The 25372-nt window shown below is 43.8% G+C and overlaps 1 protein-coding gene across 2 annotated transcripts; it reads right to left on the bottom strand.

The window, feature by feature from the left end:
* Positions 1–24316, bottom strand: BNIP3L (BCL2 interacting protein 3 like). Of its 2 annotated transcripts, none has more exons than XM_001362471.4 (6): positions 24030–24316; positions 14098–14287; positions 10168–10240; positions 6059–6162; positions 5739–5888; positions 1–2765 (listed from the first exon to the last, which is right to left on the bottom strand). In XM_001362471.4, exons 1-6 carry the CDS (start codon positions 24124–24126, stop codon positions 2717–2719), a joined length of 663 nt encoding a protein of 220 aa, XP_001362508.1. In that variant the 5' UTR covers positions 24127–24316; the 3' UTR covers positions 1–2716. The 2 variants fall into 2 exon arrangements, with proteins under 2 accessions (XP_001362508.1, XP_007477872.1); XM_007477810.3 differs by lacking the exon at positions 24030–24316 and adding an exon at positions 15049–15203.
* Between the last annotated feature and the right edge of the window lie 1056 nt (positions 24317–25372).

Raw genomic sequence — 25372 nt, 5'->3', positions numbered from 1 at the left:
CAGTTTTGTGAGAGCTTTAATGGCACAAAATGTTTATAACTACAGCTTATACACATACTGTAAACTGTATATAATGTTACAAAGTGCTAATAACTAAATCGATGAAGAATGCATAATCACTTTGGCTCAGTTAACTCCAATCATTTCATCAAATGGTTAAATTTTTGGAAAGAATCTGAACGGTGGTCTTCCATTTGTCATTTTTGTCAAACAGTCAATGTCTCTGCTGTAGCAAAGTGAACTTGCTACATTTTTCTTCCTTGTGCGAGTTTATGCATTTTTGCTCCTATTTACAAACATTCTAAGCCAGTTTTCATTGAACATAAGAAAAATGAAGCCTGCATTTTTTCCCCAAAACTGTAAACAGGTATAAAGCTTTTAAAACAATATTTGTCTTAACAAAACCTCAACTGTTAATAGTTGAAACCCTTTTCAGATTAAACATTGATCTGTTTTTGTTCACTCAGAGGTTGGGGGACCAACACTTCCACCCCAAACTTCTCTCAGGGTTATAATAAATACTGCTTTGTATCATCTTGTGATAACAAGCTCTATAGTGATCATGAATCTATCCATTTTTTTTTCAGTAAGAGTCCAAGAACAGTTGATTTCACAGCTACTTGAGAAATAACAGAATAGAACTGGATTTATTTTCAATGTTCAAAAAGCCATAAAGATAATCGAGTTTTAAACACACTACAGATAAAAAAATCAAAGGGGTAATGCTTTATTTCTCTTAAAAAGATGTCACCAATTTGAAATAGAAATCTCCCCCCACCCATGAACTGTGCCAATTTTAATACAAAACAAGATGCTGTTAATTAGTCCTTACAAGTAAACTAGCCTTTTTCCATTTAAATAATTTTTAAATCATGTGGTCAATGCCATGTCAGCGAATAGCCTCACCAGACTTCTCGATTACCCTCCAAATGAAATCCAAGACATATACTTGAAATAAATAGGTTACAGAAGGCAAATCAAGGGTTACCACATTCAGAATTCAGGTGGAGAAGAGAAATAATAGAGGATTTGGCCCTGGCTCGTATCTTACGATGTTTTCTCAAAGGACAGGGAGAAAACAGATTTAAGCATAATCAAGGAGTTATTCTATACTTGCCATAGCCAGCTTTGCTAATACAAAAGGAGTCAGTTACAAATTCATTTCTGTGTTTGAACTGTCCGTTCATTTCTGCTATAACACATCCATTTTAGAAAACGTGATGCAGAAAACTGTTTGATGGAGCAATTTCTGCAAATGGGCCAAACTGGTTATCTTAGTGTTTTACTCACATCAATCTAATGCACTCTAATTAAATGAGCAAATTGCTAGTTTTCAAATTAACAATGGTTCTCTAAATAGCCGATATTAAAGTCTCTATCATAAACAGTAATTCTTTATATAGCAAACATATAGTAGTATCCTTCAGTCATGCTACATGTTCTGAAACCCAATAAAATCTACTTGAGGACACGGGGAATCCTGGTGCTCCCTAACAATTTGGTACTAAAGCTTCACATTTTGAAGAAGGAAAGTGTCATCGAAGGAGAGGCTGTGTTCCCCAACTGAAGAGTTCCATGATCTAGAGCAAGATGCCTTGGGAGAATCCTGCTTGAGGGTCCCTGGCATTGCCCCGGGGAAGATTGTACAGTAAACAGTAACAGAGGGAGTTTTGGAAGAACACCGAAGGGGACATCATTTAGGACTTGGTCATCTGCTCCCCAAAGCAGCCCAGGGGCTTGGAATAGCTTCAGAAGCCCAAGGGTGTCTTTAAAGGGCTCCAGAAGAAAGGAAATTTCCCCAAAACAGGAAGCCTATAAATATACCAAACAAACCAGAACTCTCTTTGGGGAGGGGTGGAGAGGGAGAAGGAAAACAATCCTTTAAGGAAAGAGATGAAAATGAAAATTTCTTCACACATAGCAGGAAAAACTCCAAACACCCAAAGTCCCAAATGCCATCTTTTTTGTCTCATCTAGGCCTGAGCCACTGTCTAGCAGAAAGAAGGGTTCTACGTCACAGGAAAGCCAACATCGTAGATACAAAACATTAGGCATCGTACTAGAAGCTTACTGCTTGGTCTCCATCATATGTTTGTGCAGCCAGCCTCCTACAAACTCCACTGTGCTAGCCAACACTGGGAGGCTCAGAGAGAAAATGGCCCCAAAGCTGGTTTGAGATTTTTTTATTGCCACAGACTACTTTTTCTCATGTTTCTTTTTCTTGTTTTTGTTTTAACTACAAATTGTGAGCTTATGGAGAGCTTGTCTTTATCCTGAAAAGTCAGAGTTTGATAGAATACTTGCTAGCCTGCTTTCTTTTTTTTAAGAGTGATGGTTGTTGTCCTAGAGCAGGCAGCATTTCTATGGGAAGGCTGAAGTTCTAACTCAGGTGGGATGGAAAAGCAGGAGACAAAGAAGGCTGTGGAAAAATCACTTGCTGGTGGCATCTGCGTCGAAAAGAAGACTGCGAATTTCTAGACAATGGTAAACTCTGTGAGGAAACTCTGAGGGTCTACAGGCCAAAAAGGGCATGAGGTCATGAAAATGCTTCCCAAGAGTTCGAATAAAATACTGAATCCCAAGAGGAGCTGGAACGTGGCTATGAAAAAGAGGTCGTGGGCTGGGGCATGCTTAGAATGGTCTCAAGTTCAAATACACTAACGTGACAGGGACAGCACTTCACAGGGCACGCGCACGTCCAGGGTTCTCCTCTCCCTCAGTAGGTGCTAGCCGACGGGGAGCTCAGTCGTTTTCCAATATAGATGCTGAAAGGAAACACAGCGCATTAGATTTCACCTGTTGGACAGTTATGCACCACTGCCGAAGGCTGACCAAGGAACTTTTTAAAGGGAAAAGAACAAGCGTTTGTCAAGCACCTCCTACTTCCAAACAGAATCTCACTCCAGGTCATAAAGATGAACGCTCTTCCTAGGCCTAAAATGCTTGCTTAGGAGTGGTCACTGATGGAGTGTTTCTAGTGACTCTGGAGTTGACCCAAAGAGAGAAAGAGGTTCCAGACCAAAGCAGAGGCAGCAGCATCTTTTGTTCCCAGGCCCCCAGCTTTCTCCTCCTCTACCACCCCCAGGCTGTCTGTACTACAGAGTGATAGGCAAGCCAAGGCCGCAACTTTCATTTTTAGCCAAGTCAAGGATGTTAAATTGGTAGTACTTTTAGCTGTCATTGTTGTTTAACATCTCTTTTCAGTCAACCCCTTTTGAGGTTTTTGAGGCAAATGTACTGGAGTGGTTTGCCATTTCCTCTTCCAGCTCATCTTATAAATGGGGAAACTGAGGCAAACAAGTGACTTGCCCAGGGCCACACCAGACAGATCTGAACTTGGGAAGATGCATCTTCCAGACTCTATGACTCCAGGGATGACACCGATCCACTGTGCCATCTACCTGCCCTGGTGCTCATCTACCAAGTGCAAAATCATTCTGAGACAACTTCGTGATGGGTTTTGTACTAAATGTAGTAACAGAAATAATTAGCCAAGCTTTATCATGTCAAAGTGTAAGTAAGGTTTTTAACTTTACAAAAACACTTGTTCCTTTGTGGAAGATCCCAGAAAAGCTCTCCAGTGACCCTGCAGGCATCATAGTGCCCCACTTGTCAGGGAAGCCCTAGAGCTAGTGGTCTTCATTCACTGATGGGGAAAATAAGGCTCAAAAGTTTAATAACAGCTGGCATTTCTGTGGCACTTGGAAGGCTTGCTTTTCATCTTTTATCTCATTTGATCCTCACAACATCCCTGGGATGTAGGGCCTATTATTATCCCCATTTTATAGATGAAGAAACACAGGCAGACAGAGGCTGTGACTTGCCCACAGTGACAAAGCTGGTAAATGGCTGAAGTCAAATTTCAATGCGAGTCTTCCTGACTCCCAGAGCTCTAGCCACTGGACCACCAAGTTGCCATAGAGTTTAAATTACTGGCCCACAGCTGACAAGCTAGTGAGTTTGTGAAGGCAAATATTCATTGAGACTCAACAACAAAAGAAATTGGGGCTTCTTTAACTTTCGTTGACTTGTCCTCTGCAGCCTTACCCTCAACCAGTTCTCATAGAAATGTCAGAAATCCTCTTTTAATTAGCAGTTCCAGGACCAGCGTCCTGATTTTTCTTCTTCCTAGATCAGTCCGGAGTAACCAGTGATAGGCAAGGGACGTGCAACTGATTGGGGCTAGAGGCCCATCTCTTGTTCTAATCCAAGCAATGATGCAGTAATAAAAAAATTGTTTCCTCTAGGCTTGTACCTAAAACACAGTCCCATAATTTTCTTCAATAGCTACTAAATGTATTCCAGCCAGATATTGGCCAGCCAGCCATCTGTACCCATGTGCAATTCATTCTGCTGGCCTGGGTCTGTCCCAGCTTCAGGAATTCCTCCCCCAGTGCTGGGGCCTAAAGCATCCTGCAGCCACCTCCTCCAGGTGTCTTCCTGGCTGGGGCCTGCAGCACACCTCATCCCTGAGCCCAGCATCTTCCCCTTGAGAACTTCAGCTCATTTCAGCCCCTCTCTTTGCATCCCAAGCAGTTAGCACATAGTTTGCTGCAGGGCTGCATAGTAGGGTTTAATCAATATTCGTTTGCTTAGTTCCCTTCTGTATCTACCCAGGCAAGCTCCTTTTCACCGAATCCCTGCTTTCTGATCAATGAAGCTGGGCAAGAAGGGGGAAGGAAGTAGACCCATAAGGACAAAGGCGAAGCCCTCCAATCACGTACCCACCGAACAGCCTGGAGGCTCCTGAGAAGAAGGCCTGTGCCACTCCCTGCACTACATACAGGCCCGTCTACACCCCCTCTTCAAACTCCTTTCATGCTATTGTCTGGGGGTTCCTTCCCCTCACACACACAGAAAAACCAAAACACTGCCACACCAATGCTGACGATGTCATGTCAGGCTGTGAGAGGTTTCCTGTGATGTTGACTTTCTAAAAGGAGAGGGACAGGCCTGGACCTAGGATTTCATAGCTACAGTGAATTCCCGGGAGAGGAAATTCTCAACCAGTGTGGGCGAGGACAGGACTCTTATGTGATTTGGGGTGACAAGATTAAATCAAGATCCAGGATGCATCAGAGGCAGGACTTGAACCTGGGTCTTCCCAGCTCAGAAGGCACCTCTAGAGCCACTTGATGCCTTTCGTTGTAGCTCCTTAAAGGGAATACTCTATTAACTACGTTATGTACAAGAACTGAAACATGATAAGAGCTTAACATAAATAAGCTTTTTCTATCACTCTGTAACAGCCAATATTTCTCCTTCTGATGATTGCACACAGCCGAAAAGAAGACCCCTGGTGACTTTAGCTGCAGACCAGAAGTCTACCAATAGGCATTCTCAAATACAAGGGGGAATTCTGCCATCTCTGGGTGGGGACAGCTGAATCAATTCCTCAATTTTCAAGACACCTTGATATTGGAGGTTTCTTAAATAGCTGTTGATGTCAAATTTGAAAATAATCCAAGGTAAAGACAAGTTCAAGTTGTTGACAGTACTTAACCTGTGGCTGACTCATGATACAACCTAAACACTCAAAGGATAACTCCTTGGAAACTCTGAAATAAAATGCAAGACACCATAAGCTTTTTGAAAACATATTCTTTGTATTACAATCAATAAACATTTAGTAAGCACCTACTATGTGCCATGCACTACATGGAGGGCCGGTTTACAGCATTAAATGAAAAAAGAAACAAATTCAATAATGCAAATGTCAAAATTTCCTATTTACTTACCCTAGTCCCAAAGCCAAAACATGAGAGATGAACAGCGATGGAATGAACACTTTAAGAAATTCTGCAGAGAAAATGCCCCCTTTCTTCATGGCTCCACTTTTCCTCATACTCAAAGAAACAGAACGTTTAGGGTGCCGAAAGTGGAATTCCCTGATGAAAGTAAGAGAGGGAGAAATGAGTCAGGAAGCCTGTGCCAAGAAAGACTTTAAGGAGAAGAGGAGAGGAGAAGAGAGCACCAGGAAATGGTCAGGTCCAACTACAGAGAATGGAGGGAAACAGTGATCCATCACGGCCTCTCGAACAACAGCTGGGCCACTCACTTGGGGGGGATGTTCTCAGGCCGACTGGACCAGTCCGACACCCAGTCCACACTTTTCTGCAAAGCTTCCACTTCTTTTTCTCCTTCTGCAGCTTCTTCTTCAGACTGGGAAGGAGAATTCATATTTTAATACAAGAAAAAAAAAAGTAATAAAACCACCTTACTCTAAAGAGCAGTTAGCTCCAGGGACAAAAAGTCAAAAATAGTGCCGTTCACAAAGACCATCCAAAAGAATCGGCTGCATAGATGCTGATGAATACTGGGCGCTTTCTAGAAGTGTTACACAAGTCAAGGCATGATAAATATTGAATGTCTTCCTGAGGACTCAAGTTGGTTTCACTGACCTGAATAAAGTTGTTTAAGAATGTGATGCTAGCCAAAACAAACAGCACAGGAAGTGAAAATTCAGCAGTAAAAGTTATGAGATGATGGTTTTAGACTATCACTAGCCTAAATTGGCCAAAAGAGCTACATTAAAAAACAATTTGACTCAAGCAGAAGTAATTTGGGATATATCATTCTCCTCCTGATTTTATTCACTATCTAGCTTATTTATAATAACCACAACCAATTAGAGAAATATCTTCTATTTATTTTTAAAACTTTATTTTCTCTCTTAGAATCAATATTAAGTATTAGTTCCAAGGCAGAAGAGCAATAGGAGCTAGGCAATGGGGGATGAGTGATTTGCCCTGGGTCACACAGTAAGAAATATCTGAGGCCAGATTTGAAATCAGGACCTCCCATTTCTCTAGGCCTAGTTCTCTATTCACTGAACCACCTAGCTGCCCCTCTTATTATTATTTTTTTTAATCACAATCAAGCCCAAAGTAAGCAGATGTGAGTTTCCATTAGAGCTCCCAGAAGGGCTTCCAAAAAAGTAATGCTATGAAACCAAAGGTGGCCCATCTTTTCTGTGATTTAGAGCTCCAAGGGATTTCCAAAATCTGTTCTGTCTTCACTCAACTTAAGGGCAGAGGAGGGGAACTTATGGGCAAAGAATCCGAATGTCAGGTCTTGACCAAAGGCAGGGCTCTTTCCACCATGCCACACTGTCTATCCCTCTGCCCTCTCTCTTCTCTCTCTAACTATCCATGGCAGGAGACAGATACAGTCAGCTTCTGGACTCTGCTGGTCTGCTTAAGTGAGCAAATTCCAGAGTGACACACTATTGCATTGAGGAGGAAGCTTTCTTGTTGAGTATTTTCTTACCCTACTGAGATGACTGAATCATGAGTTGGCTCTAAGGAGCAATACTAAATCAGGCCACTTCAAAAGGTAACAGTTTACTTAAAGCACTATTGTGTACACACATAGCCATTCTGTACACTTACAGAAACATGCCATTATCATGCCTGATTCCTACACATACCACACTAACACTGGCCACAGTTTACTGCTTTGTACTTCTCTCTCTCTCCAAAAGTGCTTTAAAAAGGTTATTTACAATTTTCACTAATTTGGAAACTTTTAGTTTTGTTCTACATATAAAAATAAATTTTCCTTTAAACTGGGGCTCTTAACTTGGGATCCGTCCTCTTTTTTAAAAAAATCCTTCCCTTCTGTCTCAGAATCAGTATTGTGTTTCAGTTCCAAGGCAGGAGAACAGTAAGGGCTAGACAACAGGGGTTAAGTGTCTTGCTCAGGGTTACATAGCCAAGAAGTCTTTGAGGCCAGAATTGAACCCAGGACTTCCTGTCATGACCTAGACTGGCCCTCTATCCATTGAGCCATCTTAGTTGCCACCATCATCATTTAAAAAAAAAACGCAAAACAAACCACTTTGATAACTGTTTTTCGTTGTATTTGGTTCTCTTTGTAACCACTGAAACAGTCTGAGAAGGGATCCAGAGGCCTCAGCCTATGAGTTCCGGGGAAGGAGAGGTCCATGAAGCCCTATTTTGGACAGGTAGCTATGTTTCCAGTCTCTTGAAATAAGGTTTTCGTCAATGCACCAGGCGGCTAAGGGCTGAGGGTCTCCCAAGCGTACCACAGGCCTCCCTCCCCCTCCTCCCCCCAAAGAAAGGGCACAGCCAGCCATTCTCGATTGTCTCCACTTCAAAAGCAGGGCTTAGCCTTGCACAAATCTCTTCTTGAATCGCTGACTTATGGATTTAAACCACAAATTCATTGAAAATCTTCTGTTTAGGTTTTGTCATCTGCACCATCACTTTTTGGGGAAGTTAACAAGCTCCCTTTTCTCTGTCCTAAACTTATCAATTGGGATTTTAGAGGTGCCCTGAAGTTCTAGCACTCCAGAACTAGGGGGAAATGCAGAGCTGTTCACAAGTTGCTCCATATCAACCCCACCCCCCACCCCCACCCCCCGACAGATGACCCACTGTGGTTCTGGGAGCACCTAGAAGGCCCTTGTTGCCAGAAGCTCTAAGCAGTGGCTCTGTGCAGCCTGGAAAGACCTGTATAGACTAGGGGAGCCCCAGGAAAGAAGGGTAACACTATTTAACTTTGTTTCCAAAAACCTAATGCCAGCAACCATCTTAAGCTATTAGCAGCACAGTCTCTTTAGAGAGGATTCTTTTCCAAAATCAAAGCCAACAGCTCAGGACTGATCATCCTTGGAGTCAGGGCTGCCCTCTGCTCTTCCTCTTTATTACCTACCAGTGCCTTGAGGCAGCCCCTTGTCTGGACCTGCAGGACCCTCAAAGCTCTCCCTGACACTCCAAGCTACCGTTTCTCTACCTCCTTCTCCAAGACTCTTCAGAAATACTCATTGTTCATTCATTCATCATCTCTTTCAGAAGCAGGCACTGGCTGCAGGAGGGATACCGACAGCCTGAGATGACTGAAGGATCATCCTAAGATTTAGGACTAGAAGGTTCTACGTGTGGGTCTAGCAGAAGCCCCTTCCATTTACAGATGAGGCCCAGGGATAACCAGTGACTTGGCCAAGATCACACAACCAACAGGAACACATACTAGTGTGGGGGGGTCAATCCCAGAATTCCATTTCTAAATCCAGGGTTCTTTCCAGAGAAATGCCTGTTGATCCGTCTCCAGTGCTTTGTTTCTCAGCTACTTTTGTACCTTTGAGAAAACAAATACCTTCCCATCCCATCCCTAGTAACTGACATTTTCTTTTTGGTTGCTTTGGTGTGGAAACTTGTCAAAGGCCTTCTACATAATAATGCTCATCTGTTACCTCCCCCCCCCCCCCCAGAATTCAGAAGACTGGTCAAGCATTACTACTCCTTGCAGCAACAAGGCTGCCTCCCCTCCAAAGCTTCCACTTGGTTCAGTCAGGGATCCTCCTCTTCCTGAGATGTGGAAGTGGAATCCCTCAGGGGTGGAATCCGCGTGGGTCCCCCAGGGGCAGGCACCAGTGGCCAGAACCTCAGTGACCTGTCTACACTCCACTTGTCATACAGGCCTGAGGTGGGGGCTCCAAATGCCTGCTTCAAAACACAGTCTAAAAGACTCCTCCCTCTTTCCTCTTTAAAAAAACCAACACAATCCATTCAGCCTCGGTGTTGTTCCTGAGCAAAGGCTCTAATTCCCAAGGTCCCAGAGCACAAACTATGAGAAGGATTCCCTTCCTTAAATAGGGCCTACTACTGGCATGCTCCAGGCAACCTGGTGTAAGGAGGTCTGGAGGGAGAGGCTGACAGGTTTGGCTTTTCGGGAAATGGCAGAAAAAGTAGAGAGGGCTTAGGAGGAGCTCACCTTCCTTTTTGTCAAGATCAAACCCTGGGGGAACCAAGCTGACACACAATTCTCTCTTAGCAGAGGGGTGGGGATAGCAAGGGGACACTGTCCTGACAGGACACCTTCCCCCAGGTCTTCCCAAATCTCCAGCCAGCTCCCTATCCACTGGGCCATTCTGTCTCTCACTTAAGAGATAAGGAAAATAATCCATTCTTCTCTCTAGCAATATCACTGTGGTAAACGGTAGACAGGAGAACTTTCAATCTTTATACACAAGTAAAAACTAACATTTCCAACCTCACCAATCTCAAATCAGAAACCAAATGACTCAGAATTATTTATTTTAGCAAGAATTTTACTCTTTTATCAATTAAGTGAAATGTATTTATTTTTTGAAAAAGGAGTTTGCATTTTGCTAGATATCTCACTTTGAATGAGAAAAGGTACCTGAGAGCTATGGTCCCTGCTGGTGTGCATGTCCACATCAAACATTATCTGACCATCTTCTTGTGGAGAAGGGCTGGGGGGGAAAAAGGGTGAACCATTAGTTTTCATTCTGCTAGAGAAAAATTGAATGACCCAAAGCAACAGCCTATGTCCTTGCCAAGAGATTCTAATGGGGCATCAAGGAAAAAGACCTTTCTCTCCCTCCCCGGTAGGCCCTCCCCCTCAAAACATCTCACAGTGTTGTCAGAAATCTGAAGAAAAAGGGATTAAACATAGTTAGTTGGTGAGTACCACTTCTTTAAAAATTATCCGAGAGGAAAAGTCAAATTTCATCTAAATGCACTGAATCTTTTCAGACCTTTTCCCAATAGACAATTTCCCAATGAAATACACTTTCCGAGCTTAGAGAATGCAGAATGCAGAGGATGGATGGATGAGCAGTTTCACATGCCCAATGGGAGCAGTGTACTTGACCACTTTCTGGCCCTGCTGAATTACTTAGCTGGAATGAATGGCAGGCATTTGGGCCTTTCTCCATGGAAGGTTGGGTTATTAACTCCCAGGTCCTAAAAAAACCAAGTGTCTGAGCTTAACATCTGCAAGTGACTCCAGAGGAATAGAATTACTTTAGAAATGCTCTGATTTCATTGGGTCCTCAGCTCAGTCCCCAAAAGACTTCCTGAAGAGAGCTGACCATCAGGTTTGCAAAGCACTCTGTAAACCTTCCTCATGTGGGCCTCTACAACCAACCATCTTGGAAGGCAGAGAGATGCTAGAGGGATCCAAAGCTTAGAAAGGTTCGCTCCAAGTCAGGAATTTCTGACTCTTCAGTCAAATCCTTTCCACTCTAACATACAATGGCTCAAAGCTGATGGTCCAAGAGCTGGTGTGGCCACAAGACTCATCAGCATGAGGCCAAGTAGGTTCAGAGCCTCCTAGAACCCAGCTGGGCAGGCCCAGGCACAGAGCATATAGTTTATCACCAAGAGTGTCCTCGAATCCTTGCCAGCTTGGCCCAGCATGCCCGAGCTTCCATTCAGGGTGTTTCTATGAAAAAATGAACATCAACAGAAGCATCTCTGAACCTAGTGTCCCTCCTGAGTGAGGCAACTATCAATTTAGGAGTGGTAACAAGCTCCTGGTGACCGACTACACCAAGATGCCTTTGGCTCCCAAAGACAAGCTAGAGTTGTCTTTCTGTTTTCTATAATCTAGCTGCATCTATCTTATCAATGCCATTCAGGGATCTGACTGGCAAAGCCCAAGTTATAAAAACAATAACACTGATATAGTGCTGGAAGGGTCTGCCAAGTGCATTTCCTTATCTGATTTTACTTTCAAAATAATCCTGGAAGAAGAACACTCTAGGGATTATTGATATTGCCCTTTTACAGATGAGAGCACGGAGGCTAAGGAGCATCAAGGACTCACCCATGGTCACACACCTCTCAGCACGGGGAGGCAGTGCTGAGACTCAAGTCTCAAGGTCTTTTCCCTGTACCACAGAGTCTCTCTTGTTATGACACTGGACTAATGCCTAAGTAGCAAACCACTGACCCTGGCCTCCACTCTTTCCCATTCAGAGTCAAACACTGCGAATCCCTATCTAGGTAGTTGTATCAGTAATGACAATAATAATTATATTTTATGTCAGGACCTGTGCTACAAGCTTTACAAACTTACCTCTTCCAACCCTGAGAGGTATATGCTATTATTATTAGCCCCATTTTAAGATGACGCAACTGAGGCAAAGAGATTAAGTGACTTGCCCAGGGTCCCTCAGCTACTAAGTATCTGAGATCAGATTTGAACTGGACTCTTCTTTACGGCAGACCTGGCATTCTATCCACTTTACAACTTAACAATAGCAGGTGGAAAAGAAAGCAATGGTAGGTTAGGAACTCATTATTAGGCTGATTCAAAATAAAAACAACTATCAAATTTTCCTATCACCGGAGATTTCAAATACCATAGTAATAGAAAAACTGATGAACCATTCCAGGCCAATTTTTTCTGGCAGGCAGGAAGAAAATTCTATTTGGCTTGCTGGACCATAAGGGGATCCAAGAAAATGGCTTCCATAATTTTCAAGCTCTTTTTAAAATGCTGAGTCAATTGTAATCAATCTCAGTGGAAGAGCTGAAGAAGTAACTAACCTCCATTTTACAGTTCATTCAATCATCCCATATTTACTACGTCACTGCCTTGAGAAAGGGATCGAATGAGATGCCAGTCCCATGGCCAGAAAGAGAGGCAAAGACACTGAGCTTGAGCATCTTTTGAAGGCTTCCCAGCAGAGGGAGGGCCTGAACTGTCTGAGAGGCAGATGAGGAAAGAAGGTACCAGAGGATTAGTGGAGGCTGCAAAAGCATATTCAAGAGATGAAAAATGAATTTCAGGGAAGGGTAGTGGGCCAGGATGGCTGAAAAAGACAAGTGCCAACTAAGACAGTCTAGAGGTAGCCTGGAACGGCTTGGAATAACAAGCTAAACCGTCCGAATGGACGAACAGAGTCACTGAAGCTTTTTGCCCAGGGAGTTACACAGCCAAACCGAGGCTTCCACAAAGTTCTCTCGGCAGCTCTGTGGAAGATAAATGAGGGAGGCCAGAAACAAGGTGGCAACTACCACAGAGTAGACAGGATGAGGAGCTGGCTGTGGAAATGGAAGGGAAGAAAGCAAGATGCCATGGAGGTCAAACTAACAAGACCTGAGAAATGACTAGGCAGCAGCATGGTGGGTAAGTAAGGGTGGCTCTGAGGTGTGGAATCGGAATGACCAGAGAATAGGGGGGCCTACAAAAGGGGGATGGGGCCACTGAGGTGGGGAGGGACTGTCTATGAGAGCTAACTCAGGAACACACTTAGACGAAAGCTCTCTCCACCAGAAAGGAAGGGGGTTAAACTTCTTTTCTCACGGAGAGCAGCTGGTGAAAAACAACAACATAAAGCTCTCTGCACTCCTGGGGATCCTGAGTCATGTAATCCAATGCAAGGTAAAGATCTGTTATCTGAGCAGAAACCTTCAGGAACAAGTATGTGAGACAGTTCCTTATTATAAAACCTCGTTGTGGTAGCCACCACTGATGTTAAAGCCAAGCTGGATAAACAATGAACGGCTCAAGTTCACTAAAGCAAGTAAAGGTCACTGTTTACTGAGTTTGCTCTAAGGGAAACAAAACAAAAACCAGCTGCTGACTCCTCTTGGGTCCAGGGCCAGAAAGTTCTTCATTTAAAACCCAAAGATGGGGGGCAGTTGGGTGGCTCAATGGATTGAGAGCCAGACCTAGGGACGGGGGAGGTCCTGGGTTCAAATATGACCTCAGACACTTCCTAGCTGTGTGACCCTGGACAAGTCACTTGACCCCCATTGCCTAGCCTTTACCATTCTTCTGCCTTGGAACCAATACACAGTATTGACTCCAAGATGGAAGGTAAGGTTTAAAAAACAAAAACAAAACAAAACAAACCAAAAAAAAACCAAGACTGTGTCTACATAGGGGGATGCTTAGAACAAAGGTATCTCCTGTCTCCTTCAGAAACTCTGGCAGACCCCAAACAACACACTAGCCCTGGGCCAAGGAAGCACTTTGATAAACTATTAATCAGCCAAGACTTAAAAACACAAACCCAACTGGTCAAAGTCCTCCTATGCTTAAAAAAAAAAAATCACAAGTCAGAGAGACAGCTGTGGTCACCTAGTCCAACACCCCGATGGGCTTCGCATAGCTAGTCAGTGGCCCTCCAGCACTGGAAAGAGGCAGCTCTCCAGGGCAGACCCTCACACTACAGGGGACTCACAAGACATCTTGCAGCCCGTTCTGAATTGGAACTGAGGCCTGGCTTTTGGAAAAGCTCAACTTTGAACTTGCCAGAAGTTAAACCCACAAAATGCTTTGAGAATGAAAGGCAAAAATAAATGTTTCTTTTACCTGTCACAGTGAGAACTGCCCCGGGAACTACTCTGTCCTGATTCATGCTGGGCATCCAAAAGAATCTTCTCCATGTCTCCATTGTGAATGGAGGAGGAGGAGGGAACGTGCTCCAGACCACCATTCTTTCCATTTCCGTTCCCATCATTGCCATTGCCATTGCCGTTCATCTGGAGCTCCACCCAGGAACCTGTTGAGCAAGCCAGATAACTTCAGTTAGAACCACAGTAAAACAGAAATTTGCCATGCACAGCACCCAGATGTGAATGTGCTGAATTCTGATAACAATCCTGGATGCTACCTTCAAAACAAACACAAAAACTCAGAAGAAAAAGGACAAGCAATTCAGAGAATCATGCAGCTTTGAGGAAACTAGAATGATGAAACTATTACTTTGAAAAAGTATCTTCGCTGTTTAAATATAAACAGCAAAATCAGGCTGTGTGCCTTTGACATTTCTGGACTTCCATATATCCCAGTCACTCTATAACTCACAGTAGGCCTCAGCTATTAACTCTCCATACATGAGTGATCTCTTCAAATCGAAATAGAGAACTACCAAAGTTTCTCACACGTTCATCACTATTATCAAACATTTTACAAATTTAATTTAGATCAAAAAATTCTTAATCTAGACCCAAACACTTAATTATAAAAAGCCTACATTTGCTAAGGCCAGGACTTCACAAAACATAGCTGTTTCCACTATAAAGGAGATCTTTGGGATCAAGGCCAACAAGTTTTGGTGAGGAGGAAAAGAGGCTGAAGTTCAGTCAAGTGGTTTCCTGTGGGGCAGAGCTGGGACTAACCCTGGTTGGCCCTCTAACTTCAATTCATTGGCTTCCTACTCTATGAAGTCTCCCCAGGTAGCCCAAAAAGACACCAAGTTTTAGCCCTCGCCCTCTCCGTCTCTCTCTCTCCCCCCACCTTCTTTCTATAATAGAAATATACCTTGTGATCTTGACTTATTTCTCCTGGCCCATAGGCTGTCCTTTTTCTCTGGGTTCTTCTAAAGCTGATTTTGTAGAGACAGCAGTGTCTGCCCCAGCCTGACTCATCCTATTATGAGCCTAGGAAGCTGTAGAGCTGCAGGGGGTGGAGCCAACAGAAGGACGGGGAGGGACCTTACTGTTGAAAATATCACGTCATCCCAAGGGCTTTGTGAACCCAAGGAACTTTTCATTTTAGCCATCATACACATGCAGGTAGCTTTGAAAGTCTTTAGACTCAGTTGAAAATTGTTTTAGTAAGTTATCCCACCACCATCAGGAAGTAAGGCACACGTGTATCCTTTTTCCCATCCCTATTTCCTCTATACCAAGGAACGAAAGCCTGGGACAGATGTAGTTCTCCCATAAGAAATTCCAGATTCCAGATAATAGCAATACCACTACTTTTATCCCAAAGAGATCAAAGGAAAAGGACCTATATGTACAGAATCCTTTCTAACAGCTTTTTGTAGTGGCAAAGAACTGGCAATTGGGAAATAGCTGAACAAGTTATGGTATATGATTATGATGAAATACTATTGTGCTATAAGAAATAACGAGCAGAATGATTTTAGAAAAATCTGGGAAGACTTCTCTGAACTAATGAAAAGGGAAATGAGCAGAAGCAGAACACTGTAAGAAGACAGCAATACTGTATGAAAATTAACTGTGAATAACGTAGCTATTTTCAGCAATGAAACAATCCAAAAACAATTCTGAAGGATTTGTGATGGAAAATGCTATCCACCTTCAGAGGAAGAATTGATAACATCTAAACACAGGTTGAAACATGCTTTTTTAAAACTTTATTATTCTCAAATTTTTGGTCTGTGTTTTCTTTTGCAAAATAGCTAATATGAGAATGTTTTTCACGACTGCATAAGTATAACCTATATCAAATTACTTGCCTTCTGAGGAGGGGTCAAAGAATTTGGAACTTAAAACTTTAAAATTTCAATTCAATTTTGAATTTAAAATTCAAAAATTTTAGTTTTCATGTATTTGAGAAATAGAAAATTTTAAAAATTAAATGTTTAAAAAAAATAAATCTGAAATCATGGTAGAACTGTTGCCCATAAGTAGGTACCAAAACTGTTCAGAGTCTTTGATCTGAGAAATCATCATCACCAGGCAAAACTAGTAAGCCCGGGTCCTACTTCTTACATGCATTCCAGGGAAAGAGGGGTGAGGTGCCTATAGTAGCTAAACACTTGATTCTCAATAGCCATGTTTTTAAAAAAAAGTTTAACTCCCATCATACAAATGAGAATAAGTTCTCAGGATCACATAGGGAGTTAAGTGGCAGGCAGTCCAATCTGAAACCTTGTATGCCCTCTAAATCCAAAGTTCTTCCTAGGAATCCCACACAAACCTGCTTTTCTGGACTGAAAATAGTCCCTCAGACCTTCATGGTTTCTTTCATGGAACCTTCTATAACTGCCTCAGCTAGAAACAATTTCTACCTAATATGATCTCAGAGCACTTTCTGTTCCTCTTAGTCACTAGTATAACGGATCTGTTCTCTAGGACCACTGAAGCTCCTAGAGGACAGAGACCTGGTGTGTCATCTCTTTCCTAATACCCCTACACGTATAGTCCTTAATAAGTGTTGACTCAACCAATAAGTGAGAACAAACTGGGAAATAGAGAGCATCCCACTAGGGCTCTACTAATCACTGAGGCCCTGACAAAGCCATACTCTGGGGAAGGAAGGAATGTCAGACTAAGAAGAGATTTGGGGACTAATACTGGGAAGAGCACTATACCCATAGGTACCACTTATGATTTCCTTCTTTCGGTCATTTCCTGGAAAGTTGTAAGCATGCAACTGAGTTGTCCAATCACAATGGGGAGAGAGAACAAGCTCTGGGGAAACAGCCACCAATACTATCACTTTGTGTTTTGGTTGTTCAGATATGTGGTCTTTGAACAGATTTCTAAGTCTGCGCTTGCCATCGGTCTGTCTCTCTAGGTCTCAGTTTCCTTATGTAGGAAATTAAAGATCACAGAATCATAAGAGTCGGAGCTTGAAATAAAGGCCAAATTGAATCCCCTAACGTTATACAAGAAGAAACCAAAAGTCCAGTTAATGACTTGCTGAGGTCCTATAGAAAGTAAATAGCAAATTACGGCTCCTGACTAAAGGTTCTATCTCCACAGTACCTGATTCTAGGGCTAAGTTAATCCAAATATCCATGCCAGGTCACTGGCTCATTTCATGGAGTTTTTGGCCTCATGATCTGTCTATGTGGACAAAGACAAAATCAGCAATAACAGGAACAACAATTCTTGTCTTTCAGTGGAACTGTGCTTACAACAAATGAGCAAACAGATGTGATTAGGACTGACATTTCCCCATTAATATTCAGATCCATTATTAAATCCTCAAGTAAGTACATTTTGGAAACTGCAAATTAACATCTAGAAAACTGGCAAAGAGAAAAGTTAAATTCATGAAGTGATTTTTAAAACATTTTTAATTTAATGCAGTAACTAAGACATTTGTTCCTTTAAGGCTAATGCTATTTGGTGGTTTTGTTTTGTTTTTTTTCTTAATTAAAAGCAGAATAGCTTAATTTCACATTCTCTTATATGGGAAAAAAAAAAAGAAAAATTTTGCTTTTAAAAGGAGTCTTATATATCCTTTCTGATCTACCCAAAGTCTTTCTTAATAACAACTTCAGAATTTCTAAATATAAGGCAAAAGCTCAATTTCACTTAGAGAAAAATAGGCAAAGAAATGTCTAAAGAATCTATCCACGGTCAGCGAAGTGGGAAGGGGGAACTCAAAAAGGGAACTTGATGCAATGAATAATTTTACTAAAATACTTTTAGCTCAACTGAGGACTTTATTAAATTAAAAATATGATTCAATTATTAAACAGTCTTTTTGTAAAATCAGGTGTATGTAAAGGAAAATGGCATTGCTTTCTGTGCAGTAACAACATTGTCCAGTGTAAAGCTCTGGGAGTGGCTGACTGAGTTGGCATCTCAGCAGGCAGGCAGGCAGGCAACGTTCAGAGTTGCACGTTTTCAGTTTCTCTGCTGAATCCCACAGACTTGGCCAGCTAATGCCATTCACACAATTATGACTCCAGGCACTATTAGGCACTGCTGTGTCTTCTTCACAGTTCAAGATAATCAGTTCTACATTGGAGAAGAGGGAGGAGTGCAGAAAGGGAAAGAGATAAGAGTGTGAAGGAGCATTTCTTTCCCTTCTCCAACCCTTTTCAAGGCCTTACCTGTCCAGGAAGACGGAGATCTTTTTAAAAATGGTTCAGGCTCACCAAAGAGGGCTAAAAATCATGGCTTCCTCTGAAAAAGCCAGGGGAAGCTAAGCAGCACAGTGAATAGAGCTTCAGGCCTGGAGCCAGGAGGTCTTGGTTCAAATCTGGCCTCAGACACTACCTAGCTATGACCCTAGGCAAGTCACTTAACCCCAACTGCTTAGGCCTTGTCATTCTACTGTCTTAGAACTGATACTAAGATAGATGGAAAGGTGTTTAAAAAAGAAAGAACAAAAAAGACTGAGGCTCTTGGTAGAAGTAGGTCAGAACAATAACAGATCATATCACTGTCTACAAAACTCATTCCATAGAACAACCCTGTCAAATAGGAAACCAAATTATTACTTCCATTTCACAGAAGAAGAAACAGATGCTCAGGGAGGTTGTGATTTACCCATAATCACATTAAGTACTGGGTGCCAGTATTCACATCAGGTCTTTCTTCTATATCCTAACCCCAAGTCCCATGCTCTTTCCACCAATACCAGACAGCCTCTTCCAAAATGACCAGGAATATAAGATCAATCCCTCTAGAAAGTGCTGTCCCTCAAGCTGACCCTAGAATTTCCACAACTGCACATGCACTACCTCTTTAATGGTTACCCAGCTACAAATGAAATATTCCTTTGGTTCAGAGGATACTAGAAACCTCAATTTATTTGGGTTTTGAAACACGTGATCATCTCCATTAAAGTACCCTGAGTTCACTGGGGCAACATATGCCAGTGGTAGGTCCTGGCAAGCTGGAAGAGTTTTGAATCTAGGAAAGGAATTCTAAAATCCATGTCTATTGTCTGAAAAAACCCCAGGAAAGATCAAGCAGGTGGTTATTGGACACTAGCACTAGCTGGCAAATTTTTTGGGGGGGCCAGAATAATTTATCAACCGCCTACACCAGCAAAGAGAAGGCAGCATGCTCTATTCATGATGGGAACCCACACCAAAAAAAGGTTTTCAAGTGTGGGATAAGAATAGCTAACATTTACCTATTTAAACTTAGGGGGCAGCTGGGTAGCTGAGTGGACTGAGAGCCAGGCCTAGAGATGGGAGGTCCTAGGTTCAAATCTGGCCTCAGACACTTCCCAGCTGTGTGACCCTGGGCAAGTCACTTGACCCCCATTGCCTACCCTTACCAATCTTCTGCCTTGTAGCCAATACACAGCATTGACTCCAAGATGGAAGGTAAGGGTTAAAAGAAAAAAAAAGAATAGCTAACATTTACCTATTTAAACTTAATTCACAAACAATAGCCCAAACAAGTGGGTTTTATCTTCACTTTATAGATAAGGAAACCTAGCTCAGAGGTCAACTGCCTTGTCCAGGGTCACAAAGTCAAGGCAAAATTTGATCCCAGATGCTCCCAACTCCTAATCTGGTACACTCTATTACTTTGGTTTGCCTCAATTAGAACAAACACGAGGTCACACATCTTAGCAAGGCAATACAGTATTTCACCATGGTTATCTACAAAAAAGAAAATTAGAACTACAGAATTTTTAAAAATCTAGTTGAACTATAGAAAGGACACAGGCTGTTTATAATAAGTATCAGACCCACCTCATTTTATTTGTAGTTTGCTGAATTAAGGATAAGAAAGGGGGGAAAGGTAAAAACAAACTAATATGTGTTAAGGTTCCTTTTTCTTCTTTAGAACCAAAAAGACAGGAATTTCATTTCTACGTTAAGAGCCTTTCCAGGACACAGTTGCTTCAAGAACCTAGAGAAGCCTACTGACCCCACTGACCAGTGAAGACATACATCCTGGAGTGTCTCCAGACACCTAATCATGTTTCCTCCATTTTTGAAACATTTCTAGATGGAAGCTGCCTTGACCACTATCTACTGAGTTCCTCAGCATTTTGTAGGAAAGGAAGAAGTACCTGACAACTGAGAGGTCTGTAAGAGTTTGGGAGTCATTCACGAGTTTGACCACTGATTAATAGCACAATTCAAGTGAGTCCCACAAGAAAACTCGCAGCTGGAAAGTCTTGCAGCTAGAAAGTCTTATCAGCATCACCAAGGGGGAAGTTCCCTCCCACCACAGAGGTTAAATTAATTCCAGAACAAGCAGCACTATATGAGACAGCTAGGAACAGTGACTAGAGCCCTGGGACTGGAGTCAGGAAGACCAGAGTTCAAATCCAGCCTCAGACATCTACTAGATTTGTGAATCTGGCAAGTCACTTAATACTGCTTGCCTCAGTTTCCTAGTCCTGTAAAATGAGGAAAAAATGGGAATGGTAAACCACTTCTGCACCTTTGCCAAAAAAACAAGGCCACAAAAAGTCAGACACAACTGAAAAGACTGAACAAGGAGCACTAGACTCCAATGGATTTAAAAGGCTCTCCCACGAGGTCCTTAGAAACACGTTCCCAGAAAGGCATCAACTAAAGACCTTCTCTCCAAAAGGGTTGACTTACTCTCAACTGGGCTCTGCTGTCCAATGCAGGCTCCTTAACCCATCTGCTTTTGGGGATGGATTAGACTAGCTGCCTGAATATTTCTTTACTCAGAACAAAAAAAAAAAATCACTTGGGGGAATATACAGGCACTTGTTTTGCTAAGCTCAGGGCTGAATGATGAGCTAGCTAGTCAGGAACTCACTTCCCAGTAATTAAATACATTATCTAGAAAGCTTTTCAATAACTTTTCAAAGGTTCCTCCCCTCCATTTCCTACAACGTGAGGATCTCTCTAGCACTCTAGCACATTTCCCACAACAGCATTTCCATATCTCTAGGACAGTAGACTTTCCTTCCAACATGGTAAGGAGGGCCAGAATGAACGTAGTTGTTCCTGATTGGCCGGCAGCATTTAGAACTTCTTGAGACTGGCATAAAGGCCAACATTCACTGCAGTCTAGCCTTATTTTCTCTGGCCTGTGGTCAAAGGGAAAAGAAAATCTTACTTCTTTTTGTGATGGAATGTACTGATTAGTTTCCTTTAAAAAAAAAATCACAAAATAATTTTGTCCCAAAGGAAAAAGCCAAACAAAAACCTTCCTAAGGGAACATTTTAGCATTATTTTCCTTCACATTATCATATAGCCAAATTAAGAATGGTAATGATCAACAAATTCTGGTCCCAGAGAAAAAGGTTAGAAAGGCAGAAGATGGCAGATAAAAACTCCGCATATACTGTCAGATGTGGTCATTTCCTCATTGTTTTTTGATTAAGATTTTCTTTGCTACGAAAGTAAGATCCAATGGATGTGTGGGAGCAAGATATTGGGAATGATCCTGATGTTAAAAGGAAAAAGGCATAAAAAGTAGTCAGTGAACATCTTTAATAATGAACTAATAATTATCAGATTGAGTGGCACTGGAGGAAGGATTGAACTATGAACTGAAAAGAATTTTTGTAGACTTGAATCCATAACATAATTTGGTATAGGATATAAATTTCCCCAAATTTGAAAAAAAAATACAATCTAGAAATATATTCCTAAGTATAAAATGAGTAAGAGGAAAGGAAGGAAGGGAGGGAAAAGAAGAAATTCTAAGTTGCTTTGGATGTAGGCTTGCAATCAAATCTTGCTTCTGAGCCTAAGCTCTGTGATCATGGATAAATCACTTACCTTTTCTGTTAATTACAAATTCTTCTACTGTAGAAAAGGCCTAATAATGTTTTAAATGCATGGAATAAAACATGAAATTACCAAGGAAACCAGTTATATTGAAGCAGTTATGAATATATTCTACAAAAGGTTCATGGACCCTATGTCAAGAATTTCTGTTCTGAAAGAGGGAGGGAATTGCTTACTATGTTGAGGAAGCACTGATGGAAGGGAAGGAGAGAAACAATTTGGATCTTAAAATTTTAGAAAATATAAGTTGAAAACTGTAACTGGTGGAAAAATTAAGATTTTTTAAAAATAAAGGATGGAAGAGAAAGGAAAAAGAATAGAAATCCTAACATTTTATCTATTCCCATCTCCAAGTCTTGTGAAGAATCCTATTAACCAACACAAATGTATTTTAGGTGTCTGTAGTCAGGGGACCTTCTCTAAAAGACTTTCTAAACAAAACTTTTTAGATGTTCCTCTCAATGACCTTTAAGCATCTTAACACTTCGTTTTGTAAACTCAATCACATGATAAAAGTCTAACCCCAATTACCAACATCCTGGCAGTGAGGCAATTGGAGGGAAGGTTAGGAAACCTCTCCTCTGTCCAGTGAAGGGAGAATTCTGGGCTCCAAGAAAACAGTAACAATCCTAGTCTCAGCAACAGCTAGTCTGTGAAAAGCAATACTGTTCATAAATCCCTGTCCAGCTACTGGTGGGAAGGACTTTGGATGAGTCACTTGACTTCCCTGGGGGCCAGTATAAAAGGAGGGGGCTGAATCATGAACTCTTAACATCCCTACTGTCATTCCAATGAAATCCATTCCTGAACAGCAGATTGTAGCAAGTGTCCTTAGAGACCATGAGTTACTTGGGCCAGGGTTCTTTGGATGTTTGGTCTCACTTGGGTGCTCCTGCCACCCCACCTGGCCAGCCTGTGTCCCTTCCAAACCTGAGCCTTCCTTTTAGAGTTATTCTAAGAAATTGTTTGCTGTGGGAAAGCCTCAGCCGGGCTGGTCCAGACTTGAGCAAAGCTGGCATCCAGGCTTGTATCCGCAGCCTTTCCGGACACAGAGGACCCTCCCGACTCCCCCCACCCCCAAAGGCCGCCGGTTGCTTCCTTAGATCGTGGGGAGACCCGGTTTGCTCAGACCTGGCCTCCGGATGGATTATTAACAAAGTGGGATTAATGCCCTACAGCTCCACTCCTCCAGCCCTTTAAACGCACAGGGCCCTTTCTCTAAGCATGTTCCACAGGCACAAAGGTGGGAGAAAAGGAAGCGCCAAGAGACCCGCTGGGGGCAGGGAAGCTGGGCCCTCCTCCCACCTCGCTATTCCAATCCAGCCCCATCAGGGTCCGCCTGGAGTCCCCGTCTCCTCCACTGAACAAGGTGGGGTAGGGCCGGGAGCCTTTCAAATCCCCCACTGCGCACCAGTCGGTGCTGTATCTGGTCCGGCAGACCCTGAAGCAGGAGGCCCAGAAGGCCGCCTCCGGCGCTCGGCCGGGTGGCCCAGGAAACGCCATGGTCTACTTCAGCTTCCTCATAATCAGAAGATAAAGTCAGGGCGCCGGGGATAGGGGGGGAGGCCGGCGGTGGGTCGAGAACCTCCTAGGACTCTGGCCCCAGCCAGCTGACCAACGCCTGCCTCAGTTTCCTGCTCTGCCAAGAGGGGCGCCGGAGGCCCCGCCCAGAGCTCCCCCAGCCACCCCCTCAGCCTCCGCTAACTGCCCTGGCCAAAGCCCGCCCCAGGCCGACGTGGATTGGAAAGAGCCGGGCTAAGTGGCCAACCACTGGCGGCTGAGCCTGTCGCTCAGACGTGCTCCAACCACCCCCGCTTCGCCACCGGGAGACCCCCGGACCTCCCGCCGGACCCCGGGACGGAAAAGAGGCTGAGGGCGGGCCGAGGAAGGGCGGGCCCGATGGCGGGGAGGAGGCTGGGAGAGGTACGAACGGCTGTCAGTCAGGCCGAGCTAGGGGAGGGAGCGGGCCAATGGGTGTCTCCGGCGGCGGCGCGCTCCCGCCCCGGCCAGAAGCTGCGGCTGCAGTAGCGACCGGACCCGAGCTCTTCCTCCCATCCCCCCGGCACTCACTGTTGAGCCCCGCAGGCGGGGCCAGCGGCTGCTCGCCTTCATTATTGTTGTTATTGTTGGGTAGCGGCGGCGGCTGCTCTACCAACGGAGACGACATGCTCAGGCGGCGGCGGCAGCAGCAGCAGAGTTCGAGGAGGACGAGGAGGATGAAGAGGTGGAGGAAGCAGCAGCAGCTCTGGAACGGAAAACAACAGCTCCAGCTCCCTCTGTGGCACTCGGGCAGCTACACAACAAGCCCAGGCCCCCGCCCCCTTGTTTGCGCATGCGCAGACCCCACCCAGGTCCTGACGTCAGGGCCCGATCAGCTCACATGACCAAACACAGCCTGCGGGCCATGTGACGGAAGCGGGCTTGCACGGAGGCCACGGAGTGGGCTCCTGCCCTGGGGGTTGGGTAGTGGAAGGGGTTCTAAGCCTGGAAACGCCCTGCCCATCCCGCCCCCGCGGCGCCACGCCCCCCCGGGTACCACTCTGGCCTTCCTTTGCTCACCCCCTAGGACGCTCTCTTCTGCTGTCTCAGGGCCTTTCAACCCCCTCCGGGCCCATCCTTCTACCCTACGGATCGCTCTTCCTCTCTCCTCCCTCCCCCAACCCCATCTCTAGTCCCAGATATCAGCTCCTTTTAGGACTGAGAATGAATCCTGCTGCCTGCCCAGGGCAAATGCCCCAGACAGGGGGACACACACACACTCCTTCCCCGCCAAGGAGGAGCACCTGTGTCCTTTTAGGGTGCAAGAGGCACAGCTAGGGGCACCCAAATCCTGGTCGTGTGACCCTGGGCAAGTCACTGAGTCCCCATTGCCCAGCCATTAGGTCCTTTCTACCATTACACAGAATTGATTCCAAGACCCATGGTAAGGGGTTAAGAATGTAAGTAAACTCCGAGGGCAGGAGCAGAGGACGAGGCTTTCCATTCCTGCACCTTTATGCTTCTATCGGGCTCTGAAGACTTGGAGCTTACTCCCCCAATAGAAGAAAAGCTTGGTGAGCTCAGCTCTGGTTTTGGCTTGGTGAGCCCTGGCCTGACTCCCACTAAGCACACACTATTTGGTGAATAAGTAAACGCTAGCTATAAGAATAGCTATTACCATCACTTACCTAGGAGGAAGCTAACTGGCTCAGTGGATAGAGCTCAGACCTGAAATCAGGAAGACCTACATTCAATTCTGGACTAAAGCATTTACTAGCTGGGTCACCCAGGGCAAGTCACTTCCCCCTGTTTGCCTCCATTTCCTCATCTGTAAAATGAGCTAGAGAAGGAAATGGCAAACCACTCCAGTCTCTGCCAAGAAAATCCCAAATGGGGGTCACACACAACAGAACAACATTTATCTAGCACTTACC

This window comes from Monodelphis domestica, chromosome 1, assembly GCF_027887165.1.
Source record: "Monodelphis domestica isolate mMonDom1 chromosome 1, mMonDom1.pri, whole genome shotgun sequence".
NCBI lineage: Eukaryota > Metazoa > Chordata > Mammalia > Didelphimorphia > Didelphidae > Monodelphis > Monodelphis domestica.
This window is presented reverse-complemented; position numbering and strand designations above follow the sequence as displayed.

Excerpts from the sequence above, each read along its gene's own strand:
- BNIP3L (XM_001362471.4), bottom strand. The coding sequence starts at position 24,126 with ATGTCGTCTCCGTTGGTAGAGCAGCCGCCGCCGCTACCCAACAATAAC. Across the intron at positions 6,163-10,167 it reads GCAGGGACCATAGCTCTCAG|TCTGAAGAAGAAGCTGCAGA; the intron begins GTACCTTTTCTC and ends TCTCCTTCCCAG. Across the intron at positions 2,766-5,738 it reads GTTTTGGCTTTGGGACTAGG|CATCTATATTGGAAAACGAC; the intron begins GTAAGTAAATAG and ends GTTTCCTTTCAG.